The sequence below is a fragment of the Muntiacus reevesi genome, chromosome 4 (assembly GCF_963930625.1).
Source record: "Muntiacus reevesi chromosome 4, mMunRee1.1, whole genome shotgun sequence".
Lineage (NCBI taxonomy): Eukaryota > Metazoa > Chordata > Mammalia > Artiodactyla > Cervidae > Muntiacus > Muntiacus reevesi.
Genome location: NC_089252.1, coordinates 170180249 through 170201406, shown reverse-complemented (window position 1 = coordinate 170201406; position 21158 = coordinate 170180249). Strand labels below are relative to the sequence as shown.

The following is a 21158-nucleotide window of genomic DNA, read 5'->3' as shown; positions in this document are numbered from 1 at the left end:
CGCCTCCGTCTCCACGCTCCTCCCCTCCCCCCGTCTCCGCCTCTCGCCGTCTCTCCGCCGCGGCGTCTCCCCGGCCCGGCGGAGAGGCCCGGGCGCCCGCCCCCCGCCCCCGGCCTCCGCCCCCGGCTCGGCCCACGCCCTCCGCCCGCCGGCAGCCAGCGCTGCGCCGGGCCTCGCTCCCCGTGCGTCCTGCGGGGGCGGAGGCGCGGAGAGGCGGCGAGCGCAGCCGGGGAGGGGGGGGCAGAGGCACAGACAGAGGCGCGGAGGCTCGGAGAGAGGAGACGTGGAGGGAGGGCCGGAGCCCGGACAGCGGCGGACACGGCCTCGCGCGCGGGGAAGAGCGCAGCGCGCAGCAGGCGCTGAGCGCCGGGCTCTGAGAAGGGCACCCCCGGTGGTCTCCAGCCGTCCATGCACAGAGCTGCCTCCCCCACAGCCGAGCAGCCGCCGGGCGGAGGGGACAGCGCCCGCCGGACCCCGCAGCTCAGACTCAAGTTAGTGGGCAAAGGGAAGCGGCGGGGAGTGGAGATGGGTGGAGCTGGACTCGGGAGAGGGGTCCGGAGGGCGGAGGTCGAGGAGAGGACGAGGGGAAGCGGGACGGGGGTGGGGGGAGGAGACTGACGGAAAGGGGGTGCGTCTTCGAATTCGGGGGCCCAGGGGAGCAGACAGGGATCTGATGCAACTGGAAAGACTAGAGAAAGACTACTACCTAATTCTCCATCGCCCGTTTATTTTGGGGGCATGCCCTGGCACGTGAGCCCCCTGCAAAGAATGTGGGGGCTCCCAGGCGGCAGGGGAAGCCCTGGGGCTCTAGCTGACGATAGTGCCGGCGGAGGGCCGCTCAGCTGGCTCAGCGCGTCATTGGTATCGAGCGCGCGGCTCCGGGATCCGGGATAAGCCGGCGCCTTTGAACCAGGAGAGCATCGGAGGAGCTTTGCAGAAGCGGGACGAGCCTTAGGCGTCTGTTCATTTCTGTAGCTTTATTTACAGAGTGGGGAGGGGAGTTTCGATGTGCAACCCCTCCCTCGAGAGGCCTGAGTCGCTCCCCCACAACACTTGAAGATGTGGGTGGAAAAATGAAGGAGAGAAGGGTAGGCGGGAGGCCCCCCCGGCGGTTTTCGCCCACAGACGCTACCACTGTGGGAGTGTGTGGGGGCGGACCGGGCCCCAGAGCAGAACAATTGAGGCACCCCTCCCCGCCCCCGTGCCTGAGCTGAAGGGATGGCCCTACCAGTGGAGCAGGTGGGAAGGTCGCTGCTGGAAGAGGGAGCAGCTGAGGGGCCCTGGGCAGTCTGGAAGGCCAGGGAGGTCCTGGGGAGGGAGAGCAAGAAGGTGCAGAGAATGCCTCAGTCGTGGGAAAAGCTGAGCAGGGGTGGGGAAGGGGAGCTGAGGGTGGTCTGCCTGGCTCACAGTGAGAACGGGCAGGGGAAGGGGCCACACCTCTCCGGCTCAGCCACGTGAGCAGGATGCCACCAGGGAATACAGCTGGCCAGCGGTGGCCCTAGTTTCCGCTGTAGGGAGGACAAGGGTCCTATGTTCACCTGAGCGTGGACATTAACTTTGTATTGTTAAGACTGCTTAAGTGTGTAGGGTGGAAGGTGAGGATGGTGTCCTGGAAGAGAGGTTGGTCCAGCTAATCCAGGGGTGTACTGACTGGCCTCAGACTCATGGTCTCCTTTCCCCAGACCACAAAAGTAAACGCTGAGGATGGGGGAGCCTGGAGCCTTTGACTCCCACAAAGACCAGTCTGGCTTCTGGTCCTTCTAGCCAGTCTGGGATAGCACTGCCTCTGAGCAGCGGCTGGTTCGCCTAGTCTGTGCTCAAGTCTCTGCGGAGAGCAATCAACAGCGGGGAGGAGAAGCAGGCAGGAGAGAGAAGGCAGTTGCGAGGGTGGGTTGGTACCCAGCAGGGAGCTTGCGCTGACTGCGCCCCCCACCCTGTACGCCTCCTTCCCAGGCCCAGTTCCCGAGCCATGGCCCTGCCTCGGACCCTGGGGGAGCTGCAGCTGTACCGGGTCCTGCAGCGCGCCAACCTTCTTTCCTACTATGAGACCTTCATCCAGCAGGGAGGGGACGACGTGCAGCAGCTGTGCGAGGCGGGGGAGGAGGAGTTCCTGGAGATCATGGCGCTCGTGGGCATGGCCACGAAGCCCCTCCACGTCCGACGCCTGCAGAAGGCTCTGAGAGAGTGGGCCACCAACCCGGGGCTTTTCAGCCAGCCCGTGCCTGCTGTGCCTGTCTCCAGCATCCCACTCTTCAAGATCTCTGAGACAGCCGGGACTCGGAAAGGGAGCATGAGCAATGGGCATGGTAGCCCAGGGGAAAAGGCGGGCAGTGCCCGCAGTTTTAGCCCCAAGAGCCCCCTTGAACTTGGAGAGAAGCTGTCACCATTGCCTGGGGGACCTGGGGCGGGGGACCCCCGGATCTGGCCAGGCCGGAGCACTCCAGAGTCCGATGTCGGGGCAGGAGGAGACGAGGAGGCTGGCTCACCCCCATTTTCCCCACCGGCAGGGGGAGGTGGCCCTGAGGGGACTGGGGCTGGGGGACTGGCAGCAGCTGGGACTGGGGGTGGTCCGGATCGACTGGAGCCAGAGATGGTGCGCATGGTGGTGGAGAGCGTGGAGAGGATCTTCCGAAGCTTCCCAAGGGGGGATGCTGGGGAGGTGACTTCCCTGCTGAAGCTGAACAAGAAGCTGGCACGGAGCGTGGGCCACATCTTTGAGATGGACGATAATGACAGCCAGAAGGAGGAGGAGATCCGCAAATACAGCATCATCTATGGCCGCTTTGACTCCAAGCGGCGGGAGGGCAAGCAGCTCAGCCTGCACGAGGTGAGGACCCCAGCCTGCCAGGATCGCCCGGGGCATCTAGAGCCTGACCCGCTTACCTCTGAGAGTCCTCACGTTTAGCGAGTCTTGTTTCATTGCCCCGTGACCAGGACCCAAAGTCCTGATCCCCTCCTCCACCAAGCCCAGCTGCTGCTGTGCCTCCCTGCTCCACTGAGGGGGGTGCAGAGACACAGGCAAGAGCCCGGCTGTCCAGTTCCATGCCAGCCGGGACCCCACAGCATTGGAGGAGGCCCCTGGCATTCATAGGAAGCTCTGGGTGCTGTCCTCTGTCTTCCTCCCCCAGGAAATTCCTGGTAGTGTCAGAAACCCAACCGAGCACCTGATGGGTGGTCTTATTTGTCTGATGGAGAATGGGAGGGAGGAGGTCTGGGCAAGGTAGTGCGTGAATCAGGACTCTGACTGCTCTGGTGGTCCTCTTCACAGCTGACCATCAACGAGGCTGCTGCCCAGTTCTGCATGAGGGACAACACCCTCTTACTACGGAGGGTGGAACTCTTCTCCCTGTCCCGCCAAGTGGCCCGAGAGAGCACCTACCTATCGTCCTTGAAGGGTTCCAGGTGAGACCCCCTTCTCTAGGTTCTTCCTCTATCAGATTCCTGTGTCTAGGAGCTGGGTCACATCCTGCCTTCCCGTTCGGGTGCCTCTAGTCCTGCCTCCCACCCTGGCCCCTCCTCCCATCCGTCTCAGGCCCCCCTCTGCGCCTGCAGCCATGGCGCCTGAGCTGGGTACACCTGCTTCGCTAGCCTCTTTCCAGATTCTGGTAACGATGCATTTTAGATTCTGTGTCTGCCACGTGTCCCTCCCCTGCCTCACTGTCCTTCTTCCTCTCCATCTTCGCAGGCTCCACCCTGAAGAACTGGGAGGTCCCCCAGTGAAGAAACTGAAACAAGAGGTGGGTTTTCCAGGGCAGACGTCAGGGGTTAGGGCAGCCGTCCCCCACCCACACCTTTGCCAATCCTCATTTCCTTATCTGGGGCATCCACAGGTTGGAGAACAAAGTCACTCTGAAATCCAGCAGCCTCCTCCCGGCCCTGAATCCTATGCTCCCCCATTCCGCCCCAGCCTGGAGGAGGACAGCGCCAGCCTGTCTGGGGAGAGCCTGGATGGGCACTTGCAGGGTGAGTGTGCATCACAGCCCTTCTTACTGTGAGGGTAGAGGGCACGGAGGAGGGCACCAGGAGGCAACTGCCTGGAGCGGGGTTGGGAGGCCTGGCCGGATGGGGCCAGTGGACCTGGGCCTGTGGGTCTGGCTGTGTGGCTGAGGGCGGGGGTTCCGTTGCTGTGGTCCCTTACCTGACCCGTGCCCATGCCCGCAGCTGTGGGGTCATGTCCAAGGCTGACGCCGCCCCCTGCTGACCTGCCTCTGGCATTGCCAGCCCACGGGCTATGGAGCCGCCACATCCTGCAGCAGACACTGATGGACGAGGGGCTGCGGCTAGCCCGCCTCGTCTCCCACGACCGCGTGGGCCGCCTCAGCCCCTGTGTGCCTGCGAAGCCGCCTCTCGCAGGTGAGGCAGCCAGCAGTGCTGTCCCCAAGCCCCGCCCAGCGATCCTGGTGTCCTGGGGCCAGCTGGGAGGAGGAGGGCAGGATGGTGGGGCTCCAGCCAGCCAGGCCTTGCCTTGAGGAGGGGGGACCTTGCGGGGCTGTTCCCGGTAGGGAGACTCCAACCCCTAATCTGTGAGGGAGAAGCTAGGGGAGCAGGGAGACAGAAGCGGGGACAGAGGGGAGCAGGAAGAGGAGAGCCACGAGGAACGGAAGCCTGGCTGGAAGTTGTGCCAGTGCAAGCGGGTGGAGCAGGCGAGGCGCTGGAGTGGGGTTGCCAGCTTGGAACTGGAGGAGCCCGAAGGGGAAGGGGGATGCTCTGTGTGTGGACGGGGAGGGGGGCAGGCAAGTAGGCCGGCGGAGAGGGCCGGGCATCGCTGGGCTGAGAGTGACGCAGCAGGCGAAGCCACCAACCCTAGCTTGGTATTTTTAAACTGTGCGTGGGTGGGAAGTGGGTGTGGGGACTGAAGGGGGGGGCTCTTCTTGGAGGAGGAGCTGGGAGGCTGACTTCCTGTGTTCCCCCTGTTTTGGCTTCTAAGAAACTTGGGGGGCATGGCGAGGTGGGGGGGCCTGGGAGGAGGCCAGGGAACAGTGGGGGCGGCAGAGCCTGGGAAGGGGGGGAGGGGGAGAGGTCAGAGCCAAGCCGCCCCCACAGCTCCCGACAGAACCAGAAATTCCAGCAGAACGGAGGCGGGAGAGACACAGAAAGAGACACACAGAGAGAGACCGCGAGCTACACACAGCCAGAGAGAGGAGGGGGCGCAGCCGCTGGGGGGTGCAGCCCCGCCCCCCGGCAGGAAGTGGGCCGGAGCCAGGCTCCAAGCTCGTCCCCGCGGCCCTCTCGCCCCGCCTCTCTGCTCGGCCCCCTCTAGGGGCAGCGTCCGCCCCCCAGCCGCCTGACCTGGTCCTTCTCCCTGCAGAGTTCGAGGAGGGGCTTCTGGACCGATGCCCGGCCCCAGGTCCGCATCCCGCGCTGGTGGAAGGCCGGAGGAACAGCGTGAAAGTGGAGGCGGAGGCCAGCCGGCAGTGAGGGGCGGACTGGCGTCCTCGGACCGCAGGCTTCTGGCTCATGCAGACCCTGCACTCTCACCCTGCCTTCCCGTCACGACCCTGGATCCTCCCCTTGCCCTTCTCCTGCCTCCCCCCGCCCCATGGGCATAGGACTATGGGGCTTCAAGCAATAACGAGCAGGGGCCTGGCCAGAGGACAGAGGGAGGGAGCACGGTGTCCCCTCCCCCTCGCCCAGAGCAAGGAGGCGAGAACTCTGCCCCAGGGCACTTGGGGTCCCCCTTCCCCTACACAGCACACTCCCACTCTCTCTAGTTTGAACCAGTGACGTGAGCAGTTGGACTCGGTTTGGACATGGGGGGACAGGGGGACTTCTCTGGGAGGGTCCAGCAGCTAAAAACAGAAACATTTCCCCCCAGATCCGGGGGCCTTGGAACACGGGACGTGCTCCTCCCCCTCTGCCCCCCCATTTTTGTGCTTCTAGTCTGTTTCTTTAATTTAACAAGTGCTGCAGTTTGCCCCCAGGCCCCCATCTCCCCCCCCAAGCCCTCGGCGTTCTCTCCTTCTTGCCCTGTCTAGGGGGTGTGGGGTCCCCTTCCCCGGCCCCCTCGGGAGGCCTGGGTGGACTCAGGGTCCTCCCTCAGCTGGGGGCTGGGCGGCAGCACCTGTCTGAGCAGTTAGAGCGTCTTTCTTTTCAGATCGTGTACAGTAGATTATTTATTTTGTTATTTTGAAATAAAATTTATTTTATGGCTTAGGATCTCTGACCCCAAGATGGAGAAAGGGTGCATGGGGTGGGAAAGTGGAGGGAAGCTGGTGGTGGGTGGGGGAAATAGGAAAGAAGCAGCAGGTGGGGCCCCCAGTACATCAAGGGGACCACACACCTGAGTCTGGACCCCAATTTCACACCCTGCCTCCGGGCAGGATTCGGGGTGGTGACCCACCAAAGCCCAGCTGCATATCTGCGATACGCAGATGTTGCAGCCACAGAGACCCGCGTGGACACAGTCATGCCCAGACTGAGTACATTTGGGTTAGCATACGTCCGAGAGGCCCGCATGCTCGCTGGGGCCTCGTGGGCAGTATCATACTTGCTGACTTATGTTGTCACACAGGCACAGTCAGAGGGGCCAGTGTTCTGTGCTGAACGTGTGACACCCACATGTTAACATGTCCCAAGTGCACACGCTTTCACCTGGCTGTGCACAGACTCGGCCCTTGCACTTCTGCACAATCTCACACACGCTGACTCACAAGAATCTGGAGCTGGTTGGGACTTCTTTTTTTTTTAATCTGGGCAAAAGCCACATCTGTAACCGAATGTACAGACCCCACCCCACCTCCCTTCCAGGGTCTCCTGAACTGCTTCCCGTCTCTCCAGGGCCGGGGCCCAAGCCCACAGCGCCACCCTCGGTCTGTGGAGCAGATGTGTGCGTGTGTGCGTTTCCATCCGTGAGTGCTGAGCCCCGGCCGGGGGCACGCGGAGAAATCCCCCCTTGCCCGCACCTGTGCTCTCGTCCAGCCCTCTTCCTGCCGAGCGCCATCTTCCAAGGAGAGCATGTGTGTGCGTGTGTGTGCGTGTGCGCGCGCTCGTGCGCTGCCTGTGCAGGCATGTTGGGGTGTGTCTCCCTCGGAACCTGAATCTCCCTTCCTCTCTCTGGAAGGGAGAGGGCAGGGGTGTGTGGGAAGGGAAGGAGTAGGTATGTTCCACCCCGTGTACCTTCTCCTGGCAGTCTCTCCTCCTGGGCAGGGAGTGGGGGGGAGGGGAGGCCACAGCTCCCTCTCTGCTGCTGGGCAGCAACGGGGGCAGGTGCCCAGAGCAGGCCCGTGGGGGCAGGGGAGCGGGCTCTCCGGGCTCCGCCTCCAGCTGGGGTCACCAGCTGGGGTTAGCCCTTAGGTCCAGGTGGGACATGGAGATCCCAGACTGCCCGTAGGGGGAGGGCTGCAGGAGGGGCTGGGCTCCCAAGGACCCTCCCCCGGACTCCCCTTGTCCCTCCAGGAGAAGCTTGGTCAGGTCCTGTTCCGTGGGAGGCAACAAGGGCGGGAACATGTCTTCACGGACCCTGCAGGGAGGAAGTGGAGCAGCAGTGGGATGGGCATGGTAGCCACACCTCACCTCCCCGGCCTCCCCCCGCAGGCTGACACTCACCAGGTGCCTTGAGGGAACCCCCCCACCGGCTGGCTCAGGCAGCTGTCCTCTGCCATGGTCACGTCTGAGCAGAGCAAGGGCTCGGGGCTGGACATGGCGTGATCCTGCGGCGGGCACGGCAGCAGGCCCCTGCCAGCCCCGGAGAAGTAAATGAGCTGGTGCTGGGGGTCAGGCTGGGGTTGAGGCTGGGAATGAATGAGGAGCTTGAGCTCAGGATGGGGGCGGGGGGGTCACTCACTGCGGATGAGGTTGGTCAAAGGGCAGGCTCATCTGGCTCAGGTTGGGAGGCATCGGCAGGTGAGGTCTGGAAGCAGGAAGGGGAGGGCACAGTCAAAGGAGAGCTGGACCGGGCACTGCTGCAAAGTCAAGCCCGTCGAGCACGGACCCTACTCCCAGTTCCTCGTCATGATGGCATCGCCCTGGGCAAGACATTTCTACCTGTGAGTCTGGTCCTCTTCTCTGTATAAGTGTTACTCTATGCACTGGGGACTGGAGCGGGGGACAGGGGAAGGATAGATGAGGTAATTTCTGCTGTTTCTTTGGACTCTGAACTCTGCTGGTTCTAAGATCCCACCTCTACCTCAGCTCCTCTGGGGGGAAGATGTCCTGCCTCGACTGAGAGTTAGTAAACACCTGAGCGCTACCTGGAGAACAGAAATGTCTGCCACTTCCAGGCCAGAAAGATAAACACATACAAATCAAGGTAACAGAAAATGACAGTAGACTTAAGAGGCAGGAGAGAGAATACTAACACTTGCATAGCTCTTACTAGGAGCTGGGTTCTATGTTTAGCTTTATACATACTACGAACTCAAATTAACCTTCACAATAATCCTGTGAAGTAGGTATTACCATCATTATTCCATTTTACAGATGAGGCATCAGAGTTAAGTTACTTGCCCAAAGTCAGCAAGTGGTGGAGCTGGAATTTGAACCTGGATCTTAACTATTAACACCTCCATGGAGTGGGCAGAAGAGACACAGGTGTTGTTGGATTTTTGCCACCCCTTCCTCACTGAAGAGCCTCTCTTCACAAATACAAGTGCCCATCCCCACTGCAGGGGGCGACTCAACCCCCTTCCCCAGAGGGGGCCCCACTTACTCCTGGAAGGCTGGCAACATATTGACTGATTCTTCCCGGGGGAGGGCTGGATATGAGGGGATGGAGTGAGAGCGTGGTGGGTACACTTGGGGCCTAGGGAAAGAAAGCAGACTCTTGAGGCCAGCCCTTCTTCTAGATACTCCCAACCCCCTACCCAGGAATCTCGGGGTTCCCTGGGGGCTCAGCGGTAAAGAATCCGCCTGCCAGTGCAGGAGACATGGGTTTGATCCCTGTTGCAGGAAGATCCCACATGCCGTGGAGCAGCTAAACCCGAGCCCCACAACTACTAAGCCTGAGCTCTAAAGCCCAGGAGCCGCAACTGCTGAAGCCTATCAGCCCCAGAGCCACACTCTGCAACAAGAGAAGTCACTGCAATGAGAAGCCTGCGCACCACAACTAGAGAGAAGCCCCCACTCGCCTCAACTAGAGCAAAAGCCTGCACAGCAAGGAAGACCCAGCAGAGCCAAAAATAAAATAGGTTTTTAAAATTCTATTTTTAAGAGAAAGTTGGGGGATCCCTTTCAAGCAAAGGAAATTCCCCACTTCAACCCCCAGTGCCAACTCTCCCCATGCCCATGCTGAATGCCTGCTGGCACAGACCACTCCCAGTTCTCTCTCTCAAGCTTCTTACACCATATCTGGGCAGAGCTGCAGGTTCATGGAGGAGTCAGGGGCCATTCCAAGATCGTAAGAAGGCACCATGGTAGGCATTTGGGGCTCTGGGGTGGGAAGTGGTTGGTCCCTGGAGGAGGGGAGGAGGTATGTGTGATTGACCAGAGGATGATGCCACACCTCCTGCTTACAAGTAAGTGTCAGCCCCGCCCTCCGTCCACACCAGCACTCACCTTTCCACAGTCATCTTGATTGTAGCCGGGACATAACCCCTGCCATCCTTACCCATCTGCTCAGCTGTTGCGGGGAGGAAAGGAGAGCCATGGAATGCTTCCGGGTTAGGGAGGAAGGGAGCTGGAAAAGGTGAGCATGGATGATGGGCAGGGTCCAGAAGCAGGGAAATGATAATGGGGGAAGAAGTCAGGGATGATGGGGTGATGATGACACCCCACAGCAGGTGGGGTGGGAGAGCCAGGAGTAGGGAGGAGGTGGACCGCAGGAGTCAGAGCTGCCAGCCCCGGCTCACAGCTCACGTTTGTAGTGGCTCCGAAAAGCCTCATCCTTGGGTTTCTTGGGGTAGAGGTTTTTGAGCTGAGCAAGGTCCCGGATTCGGTCCCCAAGTGAGCGAATGGACAGGTCTTTGGCAGAGAACGGCTGGATGTTCTCTATCTGTGGGGAGCCTGCATAAGGAATGAGGCCATGAGTCCCCTCCATCCAGACTTGCTTCCCCTTCCCCAACCTACCCCCATGGTTGGACTCATTCTTAATCTACCAAAGAAAGGAGAGGAGGAGCTGGTGTGAGGGTTCCACCAGTCCCCATTCCCACCAAACTCCAAGTGAGAGGGTAGAAGTTTAGGCCACAGAAGAAAGAAGAGAAGTTGAACCTAAGGAAGAACTTCCTGAAGATCAGGGTTGGCATCAAAGAAGGCCAGGACCTTTCTCAGAAGAAGCCCCTGAGGGTACAGTCATAGAGGCAGAGGAGTGGCTGGGGTGACCTCACCATCCTGGCCGCGGATGACATGGGCAATAGTGATGCCCCCAATCTCTGAGTCACTGAACCGAAGGAGGAAGGTTCCATCAGGCTCGTTGAGGAGAAGGCTCGTGACGTACTGTTTGCTGATGAAGCCAATGATCAACCTGCCAGGATGAACGAGAGGACGTGGGTGAGGGTGTGGAGGGTGTGGAGGGTGTGGAGCAGGATCTGGAGGCCCAGATCCTCAGGTCACCTGGGAGCAGGGACTCACCGGTCTGACCAGTAGCTCCGGAGGCAGCGCTTGGTGAGATCCAGGACACCGTCAAACCACTGCCAAAAGGTGAAGCCACGGCCCAGCAGGATCTCCTGTGGGGGGGAGCCGGTGTGAGCACGGGAGGGCAGCGCGGGACTGGCTGGGCCAGGCACCGGGCTGTGAGCACCGACGCGGCGGAGTCACAGGCCTGGGGGCCACGCTGCGCCTGAGACCCCGTCAGCGGCAACGGCCGGCACTCCAGCTGCCCGTGTGCCAGGCACTGGTCCAGGCTCTTGCCGTAAATTACTGTATCCGATCTTTACACGTCTATGGATGAAGATCCCATGAGCATCCCATCTTACAGACGAAGAAATGAAAGCCTAGAAAGATCAAATAACTTGCTTCTTACACAACCAGTGAGAAGCAGGGCTGGGATTTAGTCCAGGAAGTCTGGGCTGGGCCCCCTCATAACCACTGTGCTCCACCCCCTCCCGAATGAGGCCTGGCGGAAGTGGTGTCCAGAGAAGGCAGCTTGCAGGATGTAAGTGTCCTGTTCCCTTTGCTAACACATCCTCTTGTCGTGTGGGCTTTTCTTTCTTCCTTTTTTAAAAAAGAGATCAGTATGTAATAGCATTGACTCAGCTGGTCTTCAACCAAGACACCCAGACCTCCATTTTCCCCCGTTTTTGTAACAGATCCAGACCTGAGCCACCTTATTTTGGGGGCAGTAAAATGTAGTAGCTAAGAGCAAGAGTCAGAAATATGGCCTCACTTGCTGGGAGGCCTTGGAGAAACTACTTAACGCCTCTGAGCCGGTTCATCCTCTATAAAATGGGTGTAATAGTGCCTACCTTAAAGAGCTTGTTGTGATGATTAAGTGAGATAGCATACGCACAGTGCTCAAGTACAATCTGGCATATACGAAGCAGTCGACGCATGGTCGATGGTGTTACTGCGTTTGTCCCTATGGGATTTTGTCCTGGTTTTTGCAATAAGAACTATTTTCCCAATGGGTCAAAGTCATTTCAAATCAAAGCTGTGTTTACACACAATCTGGGTGAGTCATGCAAATCACTAGCAAAAGGGAGGACGGAGGGCCCCCAGACAAAAACTAGGGGGATGCCAGAGAGCCACGGGGTTTTCCTGCCTGGGCCAGAGCAGAGGCCCTCCTGATGAACGTGGCGGGGCCCTGTGAAAATCCTAGAGGTCGGTCCCTGGGCAGAGGCTGGGGAGGCCCTGAGTGCCCCAGGGATGAAGAGCTTGGGGGCGGAAGGTCCAAAGGGCAGGGGAATGACCTTGTTGAACTGTGACCAGGACACAGAGCGGTGCTGGAAGGCCTCCATACTGAGGCTGTTGTCATTGAAGATCTTCTGGGCCAGGAAGAGGAAGTGCTCTGGGAGCAGCCCCCGGTTGGTCCCCACTTCAGCCATGAATTTGAGGTTCAGCGTTTCACACATCTTCTCCCAGGGCACCCGCTCAGCCACCACAAAGGGCACGCGGTCCTGGGAGGGGAGGGGAGCAGGGGAGGGAGCCTCAGGCCGACGTAGCCATTCCTCCTCAGGAGGGCCTGCATCCCCTGCTCCCCAGACTGTCCCTTCCCCGCTTGTCCCCCTGAGTCTGCTCAAGAAAATGGTGCTTTTCCAACAGTAGTCTAAGGTGCCACCAGAGAATCGGTGTTAACACTGGCGCAAAAGGAGGTCAGAAGGACAGAAGCAAGTGTACGAGGAGGCGTTGCGGCCACTCGAGTGTTCACACCAGCCACCCCACCAGCCCGCGCCCAGCCCCCAGGTCACGGCGCCCCCCAGCTCCGGGCCTTGCCTCACCATCTCAGAGAAGGCATTGTCCCACAGGATGGTGGCTTTGGCGTTATTGTCTTGGTTGCCGTGGACGATGACCACCAGGGGCAGAGACAGGGCCTGAGGCAGGGGAGGAAAGGGAGCTCTTGGTACTGGGGGACAAGGGGGCCTCTGCAGAGGGCTGGCTCTGAGGGTGCCCGGAAGCTCCTCAACTCCACCACATAGTTAAAAATTCGTGGTGTGTGATCGAGTGCTTTCTGAAGCTGAATTATGGCCTCCCTGCTGAGACGTGGTGAGGAGCCAGTGCTATGCAGTCAGACCTCCAGGTTTCAGATGCCAGCTCCAGCATTCAGGAGCTGTGTGACCCAGGCTGAGTGCTCAACCTCTGTGTCTGTGTTCTCATCTGTAAAACGAGGTGAGTAAGAGTACCTGCCTCATAACATTCACGGCGCAAACCCTGCGTGTGTGTGCATGCGTATGACTTAAAACAGTGCCGTTTTAAGTGCCCTGGTCTAAGAAGAGTGCTTCAATATCTTAGCCACTGGCATGGCTAACGAAAATAGTTCTTGCAAAACCTGGGACAGAATCACACAGGGACATATGCAATAGCACGCACCATCATTCCCCAGAGTGTGCACTTGAGTTCTCGTCCTCCCCACTCCCCCCTGGAGCCCCAACATGCATGAACCCCAGACCCGCAGGGCGCAGGGCATCCATGAGGAGTGAGGATCCAGGCCTCGGGGTGTTGGCCGGGGCACCTGGGGCCCCTCCTCGGGCGGGGCTGGGGCTCAGGCTCACCTGGAGCTGGATGGGGAGTTTGTTGGGGCCGAGCGTGAGGCTGGTGGAGAAGAGCACTGCGCACTTCTCCTCGGTGACAGATTCGGTGCCCTTGCGCTCACACCGCTTGATTTTCTTCAGAAGCTGGGGATGGGGTGAGGGCGAGGGGGGTGAGGGCAGAAACGGCTTCTCCTGGGCTCCCCACACCCTCTCGAGGACACCTGCCTGGCCTGAGGACCCCCGCCCACTGCTCCCCAAAGGCCCCTCACCAGGTTCTTGAACAGCGCAGAGCAGCAGTTCCCAGGAATGCTGTTCTCCAGGGGCACGGTGTTGTTGATGATCTCCCCTGTGCTTTCTCTGCCAGGGTAAGTCAGAGAGGGGCTCATCCCGACTGGCCCAGGAGCAGCAGGAGCTTGAGTTCACAGGTGAATGGCCTGGACTCTTGGTCCCTAATCTCCATCTCCCTACTTGGGTTCTTGAGGGAGAAACCCCCATCTTAGCCAAATCAGGACACTGCCACCCCGCTCCAGCGCTGGTGGGTCCCTGCCCTTCCTCTGGCTTGACTGTTACCCAGGGTCCCCATATCCCACGGCCCTCCCTCCCTGTCATCACCAGCCCCCTTCGCTGTGCCGGTCCCCCAGGCTCCTCTGGCCTCCATCACCCTCCCCCCAGGCTCTCTCCAGCCCCGGCTTACGCTCCAGCTCCGGGCCCCTGGGGCATGCTCAGCTCCCTCGCCTGCTTCTCCGTGACCATGTCGGCCCTGACCAGCGGAGGCTTGGCTGGGGCCCCCAGGAACCGCAGGCCCAGCAGGAATCGAACCCCAGCCTGGAATTTGGTCTGAGTCTTCAGAACCTGTGGGGGCTGCTTTTCCACCAGGAAAGAGCTGGGAGGGGTGAGGAAGACACAAGCGAAGTGAACAGCCGGTCCCTCCGGGCGCCGCCCCCCCAACTCTGGCCCTCCTGCTTCCTTGGGGTCTGCTCTCCACCAGCAGCGGGGCTCATACCTGGTGACGAGTGTACGCAGGACTTCATCCAGTCGGCTAATCAGCGCTGCCCGGGTCTTGGGATCAAGCTCCCCACCAGCTGCCCCCACCTCCTGCTGCAGCTGGGAATAAATGTCCACCAGGCTCTCACACCTGGGGCCAGGACCGTGGTCAGGGGCACAGTCTCCCAGCCTGCTCCCGGCCCAGACCACCCCTCACCCCTCAGCCCAGGAAGAAAGCAGAGCAGTGTGTGTGGAGGGCTGGGGGTGAGCAGTGGGCCCGACGGCAGGCTCCGGGGCTGAAGGGGCGGTGGGACGCGCCTTGGCTCTGAGCAGAGTTCCCACTCAGTGCCCGGAAGTTCCATGGAAAGGAGCTGCCGCTTCCCCAGGGCATCTGATACCCAGGTCCGAGGCCAGCACGCATGATGCTTTTGCACTATTGAAAGATGCCCTGCCCAGTAAACCAAAAGGACTTCCCAGTTCTCTGGGCATGGAGCTCGAAGAGGACAGTATGGGCTGGAGGAATGCCCCTGCTGGGTCAGCCTGGCGCACGCGTGCAAGACCTGGGGGGCTCTGCCGGAACTGGCTTCTCCGAGTCTTGGCCCACCCCGAGACCCCCTGGCCTGCTTACTCTCTCACACCTCCAGCAGGGAGAGCAGGTGTCCACCCCAGCGCATCCCGCTTCCCTGTCGGCCCTGCCCCCACCTCTCCTGTAGCGGAGCCAGGCTCTCCTCAAAGGGCGCACCATTCCCTGCCAGCTGCTGTTGCCGCTTCCATATCTGGATCCTCTTCAGCACCAGAGCCTGAGCGGCCTCCAGCTCGCCAACAGACTCCTGCAGCAGCGTGACCAGGGCCTGTGGGCAGGCGGGGCCTGAGCCGGAGCCACGCGCTTCCTCTTTGCCCAGCTCTGCAGGGTAGGCCTCCCTTTCTCACCCCTCAGAGGCATACTCACCATCCCGCCACAGATCTGAGACCCTCAGCCTGCACTTTGGGCTCAGTCTCCGCGTCTCAGCCCATCACTCACCTCACTTGGCCCAGTCCCGTTGGCAGGCGTTTCTATCAAGCTGTGCAGAGACACTGGGGGTAGGGCAAAAATCGGGGTGCGCACAGATTGGAGAGGTTCAGTCAGGGCTGAGATCCAAGAGGGGCTGCCCCCACACACTCCCCGGAACCCCACCTTGGCCAGCCTCAGCGCCAGGCTGCAGGGCCTCCCGGAGAAGGCGGGTCTCCCCCACCCGGTGCTGCACCCTCCGTAGGACTGTGTTAAACTTGAGTTCCTCCTGCTTCCAGTGGAAGGACATTGGCAGGTGGTGGAACTGCAAGGAAAGACAGGCGACAGGTGAGACCCTCTGCCCATCCCTTTTCACTCAGCCTCCACTCCCGACAGGGGTGCCCACTGCTCTGCAGAAGATGGACCACTTCTTTTGTCTCACTCCCTCCTCTTCCTTGACAGTTCTTCCTGACATTTTAGAATCTTCTGGAGATAACAGCGCTGTATCACTTGCCCTTTCCTCCCCAGGCCCCTCACTACCCTCAGTCCCTTGCTGGAAGCTTCTCTGAGCTTAACTTGGGGCTCACTCTGACCCCAGGAACCTCCTCTGATTATCTTGAACCTAGAACACTGAGCTTTTCCTGAAGTTCAAATCCCTTCTAGTTTCTCATGGCTCAGGCTAAAGTTCCCGGGGGTTGAGTTGGGGTGGGAGGTGGGGTATCACAATACCTGCTCCATAACAGCTTTTTTTTCACCTTGAAGTATGTGTCGGCAAGTGGCCACCAGCTTCAGGGGGTCCCTCTGATATATGCTCTAGAAGTGAAGGGTGGTAGCTGGGGTTAGCCTCGCCCTCACCCATGTCATTCTCCCGCACCAACCCCCCCCCCCATTCACACAGGAACTCAGAGGCAGCACAATCATAGACTCCAGAAGTTTGCATGCATTTGCACGCTTTTAAAATCTAATTTGCCTGCTAGCTAACAGCTAAGCAGAGGAATACCAACTTCCTTCCAGCACCCAGGGCTCACCGCGGCCCCAGGCCCACCCTGACCCTGCCCCCCCTCCCGCCCCCACCTCCAGGGTGCTGATATGTTGCAGGACGGTGCTCCCCTCCCCCTGCTCTCCGGCTGAGGTCTGGAGGCTCTGGACGGTGGCAGAAAGTAGGGCGCTGGCCATGTTGCAGCAGAAGGTGTCTGAGCCGACAAGGAATTCCCTGCAGGAAGATCAGGATGAGGCCGCCTCAGGCCAGGGATTCCTGGACTCTAGTGCCTCCACCCCACAGCAAACAGCTCAGCAGATCCTTCCTCCTCTTTTCCTCCATCCAGGCCCGCCGCAGTCCTCGGCTGTGCACCCTGTTCCCCAATTTTCCAGCTGTTGTGGGTGGTGCCCTTGCCCCAGCTCTGACCTCCCTCCTCTTTGGCTCAGGTTCCTAAGGGGGTGGGGAACTCCAAGTGTCAACACGCCATAGTCTGGTTGATGTGGTACAGACTCCCGGCTAAATCTGGACCACTGCACGTGGAATAACGAGTCCCAAGTCTCAAAATGGGATGAAGAAAACCTAATGAGAAGGAAGGTAGGTGGGTAGGGAGGGCCCTGGGGGGCTGATAAGGGGGCAGCCAGGACTCACCAGGGCTGGTTCTCCAGCCAGTCACCCAGGAGATGCCGCAGGTGTTGAGGAAAGTCGACATAGAGCCGCTGCAGTTTTTCTGGGGGCATTTTGGAGACCAGCCCCCACAGAGACATGATATGGGGTTTGGAGGGTGCCTGAAGAAAAAGAGGGCTTCCCTGGTAGTTCAGAAAGTAAAGAATCCGCCTGCAGTGCAGGAGACCTGGGTTTGATCCCTGGGTCAGGAAGATCTCCTAGAGAAAGGAATGGCAAAGCCACCCTAGCATTCTTGCCTGAAGAATTCCATAGCCAAAGGAGCTTGGCGGGCTACAGCGCGCGGGGTTGTGAGGTTCGGACATGGCTGAGCGGACATGGCTGAGCGGCTGACACTAACGCTGAAGAGAAAGGACAAGCTTACTTGAAGGCTGGCCTTTGGGGGCAGCCAAGGGTCCCCCATAGACAGCCCTTTGGAGACCATCAGCACCACAGCTCTCAGCCAGACGACGTCCAGCCAGGACCCTCCCTGGGCAAGCCTGAGACAAGGCGTTTTCTTCAGCAGCAGGCATGGGGGTGGGAGGAGCAGGGCTGCAGCCAGCTGGGGGAGGGGAGGGCAAGAGCCGGGGCAGGGGGCGGACGGGAAAGCTCTCTGGGAGAAGGTAGCTCTAGACCCGGCTCTGATTCTGTTGGCAGGAAACCTCCCCTCGGAACTTCCCTCGTGGTCCAGTGGCTAAGACTCCATGCTGCCAATGAAGGGAGCAAATCCCTGGTCAGGGAACCAAGATCCCACATGACCTGTGGCATGGTCACAAGATTTTAAAAACAAACAAACAGAAAGAAACCTCCCCTCCGTAGACCTCAATCTTCTCATCTACAAAATACGAGGCGTGGGTAAAGTATGAACTTTCCAAATTTTTTAAAGAAGTAGACCGTTTTAGCCAGTTACATAAAATTGGAATTTCTCTGTTGAAATCAAGTGTGGTAGACCTGGAATTCTACCACTTCTTGCTTCCCTCTCTACACCTCTGGACCCCAAAGGTGTCCCTGGAGAAATCCCTCAAAATTCCAGGGTTCCATGAAACAATCTGAAAACTGCCTGGCTAGATGAGGAAGAAGAAGATGGTAGAGTAATAATAGCGATCATTCATCAAGCACTTACTATGTACGAGGCATTACACTGAGCGCCTTACCTCACTAGAATCTTGCAACAGTTTTTAAAATATAAAATTATCCCACCACAGGCAGAGAAACTGAGCTCAAGGAGGTTCTCCAACTTGCCAAGGCCGTTCTGCAAGCGATTTGAACCCAAGTGGGGATAAAGCACCACTCTGTTCCCTTAGGATCCAGACATAACCCCAAAAGGAGGGGGCATGTGAGGGGACCTGAACAAGGGGGGATGGAGCAAGAAGAAAAGTGGAGAGAAGTCAGGAAGGAGAAAAAGTGAGGTCAGTAAGCCTGCAGCGAAAAGCCCAGAAGAGGGGCGGGGAGCCTAGCGGACCACAAGGAAGAGAGGGAAAGAGGCAAGCGGCGAGGAGATGGGAGGATGGGGGGAGGTGGTTGCCTCCCCATCTCTAGGTGGGCTGCAGGGCGGAGTGGGTAAACCAGTGGTTCCCCAGGGGTCTCTCAGTTCATGTTTCTCAAAATGTCCCTCTTCCCAGAGATGACAGGAAGGATGGGGGTGGAAACTCCCTAGGTCTCCCTCAACCCAGTTAGCCCCAAGTTCTCCGGCAGCACCGTAGCTTCTCCCCTCTCCCAGGACTCCCAAAGGAACGGAGAACAGACAGGCCCCTTTTCTGGAGATCCGAGCTCCTCCCCCAGTTCCTCTGTCCCCCCGACCCCTTTGCTCCCAAAGGCAGACTCCTCCCCCTCCTGCTCAGGGTCCTCTCATAGACCTTTCTCTACACCCGCCTTGGGGTGGGGCATCTTTTGGTCTGTGTTTCAAACTCAAGGGAGGACTCCATTCCTCCTTCCCGCTTCCTCTCCTGTTTCTCAGGGTGCTCAGACCTTTGACCTCTGTGTCTACCCTACCGGACGGAGGTGATCCCTAAGTCAGAGGCAGCCCCCCTTTCTCCATACCCCCTAGATCAGGAAGAGTGACCAGCTTCCTGGCACGGCCCTGCCTTCAGATCTCCCCCACTCCATCCTCAGACAGCGCGGGCCCAGGCTTTCCCCGACTCCCACCCAATGACCAGGCTGGCTCAATCGGCCTGCCGGGCCAGGGGCGTCTTCTGCGGTAAGCCCCCCAGCACCGCAGGGAGGGCGGAGCCACGGCCCGGGGGGGCGGGGCCCGCGTTCCCTTCCCCAGGGGAAGGGAAGTCCGGGAGCTTCGCCAGCCCCGCTTCGGGGCCTGAACTGCACCTCGCCCCCCGACAGTCCTGGGCCCTCTGACCCGGGGCCGCGGGGTCAGAAGTCAAAAGCGCCTCTCCGGGAAGCGCAGCGCGCGGCGGTGGGCGCGGAGGGGCGCGGGGAGGCGGAGCCAGCGGGCGCCGGGAGGGTTAACTCCGTGACGCCGCCGGGCCAGCGCGGAGCAGTTTTGAGGGGGAAATCCCCCCTCCTCTGGGGCACCATGAGGCTCTGCCTCTGGGACACGCTCACCCCCTGGCCACACCCTTGAAGGGGACGCTCTGTGGGGGCCGGGGAGGGGTCTGCGGAGGCCCCGCTGCCCGCTGCCGCCAGCGCCCTGGACGGAGGGGCGGCCGCCGCCCCCAGCCCGGAGCGCGGAGGGGCGCCTGCTCGCCCCCCGCCCGCTGCGCGAGCGCGCCCCGGCGGCGCGGGGGATGGGGCGTGTGGGAGAGGGACCCACGCCGGGGAGGAGCGGGGCGGCTGCTGGGCCCGTACCCACCCCAGATTCCTCGGATATTTCGAAACTGCCCAAACTCAGTGACACCAGCCCCAGCTGAAACAGTTTCCCGGGGACCATGCGTTCTGCCCAGGCAGGAACCTGCAGGGCGCTCCCCTCCGCCCCGCGCGCTGAGGGTCAGAGGCCCCCCACCCTCGCTCCCTGGAGGCATCCCCTCACCTGGGCAACCCCTCTGTGGTCGGCTCCCTCTCTCAGCGGGCTCTGCCAGGCCCCATGGCTCTGCAGCTCTGTCCAGCGGGTTCAGGACTGGCCCTGCTAGCGCCCCTCCTCCTCCACCACCACCAAAAAGAAGAGAGAGAAAAAAAAATACACACACACACACAATCCTCTCCCGTCCTCCCTCTTCAGAGTAAGCAGTGGCTGCCCCAGCCCGCTGTTTCCGGCTTCTCCGACTACCCAGGTCCCTCCCTGGAGCTCTGACGACAGAGAGAAGAGAAAGTGGGCTGGAGGAGGAAGAGGAAGAAAGTGGGGTGAGCATGTGTGCCTCCGGTATGGAGTAGGGGAGCCAGGTCTGGTGCCGGGCTGGAGGAAGCGCTGATCCCCAGTTACCCTGTCCCCCATCGAAAACAATCCACTTTTCCCCAGAAAGTCACCTAATATCAAGCAGAGACATGCTACCCCAAACCGCAGCCCCTGTGCTCGAACTCTTGCAAGGGCCTGGGGTTTGGGCTCACGAGGGACTTGGGCTCCCCCCTCGCCCCCCGGGGGCGCCTCTGGAAGAAGAAATCCCTCTGGGCTCTGCGCTCCCTCCAGTGGAGGCCCCTGAAAGCGGCTGGGGAGCTGGGACTCCTCGGCCCCCCTCCCTGCTGGGTGGGGAACGCCTTAGAGGTCTCGTGACCCGCCGATGGGAGGGAGTGGGGGAGGGGACCGCGAAGCTCACAGTCCTGTAGGCCTCCGGGGGCGCCTGGGACTGAAAATCCTTTCTGCCACCTCCTCATGGGGTACTTCTCCGAACACCCAGGCAGGAGCTGGCGGCAGGCTGGAGTTGCTGCCTGTAGGTTCCCAAGGGACAAGTTTGAATACGAATCTGCTGTGCAACCTTGGCAAAGTTCCTATCTGTTTCTGGGGTAAACACTGAGACACACCCAGAAATAAACGTGCATGTACACAACTTCCCCAGCCAGAAGGACACTCCCTCTCACGCACACACAGGCTGACACACACGCGCAGGCAGGCTCGCAGACGCGTCAGGACTCAGAGCCACATGCAGTCACACGGACCCACACTCACACACACAAGGCTTGCTCAGCTTCTGAGTCATCGTTGTCACTGGTGGACGGTTTTTGAAGCTTTGGCTGGAGGAGGAGCTGGAGGAGGCCAAGGGAGCTTCAAGCCCCCAAACCTGAGCGACGGTATGGGGAAAGGGTGGTCTCCGGAGTGGTGGAAGGTGGGAGGCGGTCTCTACTCCCCTCCTCTCTCCCACAACAGGGCTGGGCTCAGGGGCCAAAGCCAGGCTTATGCTGCCCCCTGGTGTCGGAACTGACTCCCAGACCCTGGCTCCTCCCCCTCCCATCCACGTGGATGGGCAAGTGTGTGCAGGCCGAGTGCCCAGCCAGGCAGAGGGTAGCAGCTAAGAACTTGGGCCCTAAGACAGGCTGCATGGGTTCAGATCCTGCCAACAGTGCTAGCTGCACAACTCTGGGCTGTTTACTGTTAGTGCTTCAG

The 21158-nt window shown here is 60.2% G+C and overlaps 2 protein-coding genes across 13 annotated transcripts; one reads left to right on the top strand and one right to left on the bottom strand.

The window, feature by feature from the left end:
• The first annotated feature begins 89 nt into the window (after positions 1–89).
• Positions 90–6156, top strand: NAB2 (NGFI-A binding protein 2). Of its 3 annotated transcripts, none has more exons than XM_065934843.1 (7): positions 96–491; positions 1954–2827; positions 3269–3402; positions 3686–3737; positions 3831–3963; positions 4162–4353; positions 5309–6156. In XM_065934843.1, the coding sequence occupies exons 1-7, from the start codon at positions 409–411 to the stop codon at positions 5416–5418; spliced, it is 1578 nt and encodes a 525-aa protein (XP_065790915.1). In that variant the 5' UTR covers positions 96–408; the 3' UTR covers positions 5419–6156. The 3 variants fall into 3 exon arrangements, with proteins under 3 accessions (XP_065790916.1, XP_065790915.1, XP_065790917.1); XM_065934845.1 differs by having other exon boundaries at positions 98–491; positions 2063–2827; XM_065934844.1 differs by lacking the exon at positions 4162–4353 and having other exon boundaries at positions 90–491.
• Positions 6157–6244: 88 nt separating this feature from the next.
• STAT6 (signal transducer and activator of transcription 6) lies at positions 6245–20573 on the bottom strand. 10 transcript variants are annotated; one of them, XM_065934832.1, is made up of 25 exons: positions 20374–20573; positions 19653–19763; positions 17305–17376; positions 16930–17031; positions 16658–16794; positions 16105–16243; positions 15760–15843; positions 15217–15355; positions 15064–15116; positions 14745–14893; positions 14062–14193; positions 13753–13941; positions 13328–13415; positions 13080–13202; positions 12309–12401; positions 11781–11987; positions 10504–10598; positions 10260–10396; positions 9793–9939; positions 9493–9556; positions 9279–9389; positions 8648–8740; positions 7784–7849; positions 7546–7674; positions 6245–7459 (listed from the first exon to the last, which is right to left on the bottom strand). In XM_065934832.1, the coding sequence occupies exons 4-25, from the start codon at positions 16993–16995 to the stop codon at positions 7270–7272; spliced, it is 2631 nt and encodes an 876-aa protein (XP_065790904.1). In that variant the 5' UTR covers positions 16996–17031; positions 17305–17376; positions 19653–19763; positions 20374–20573; the 3' UTR covers positions 6245–7269. The 10 variants fall into 10 exon arrangements, with proteins under 10 accessions (XP_065790904.1, XP_065790906.1, XP_065790905.1 ...); XM_065934834.1 differs by having other exon boundaries at positions 19653–19760; XM_065934833.1 differs by lacking the exon at positions 20374–20573 and adding an exon at positions 20087–20314.
• Positions 20574–21158: the final 585 nt, after the last annotated feature.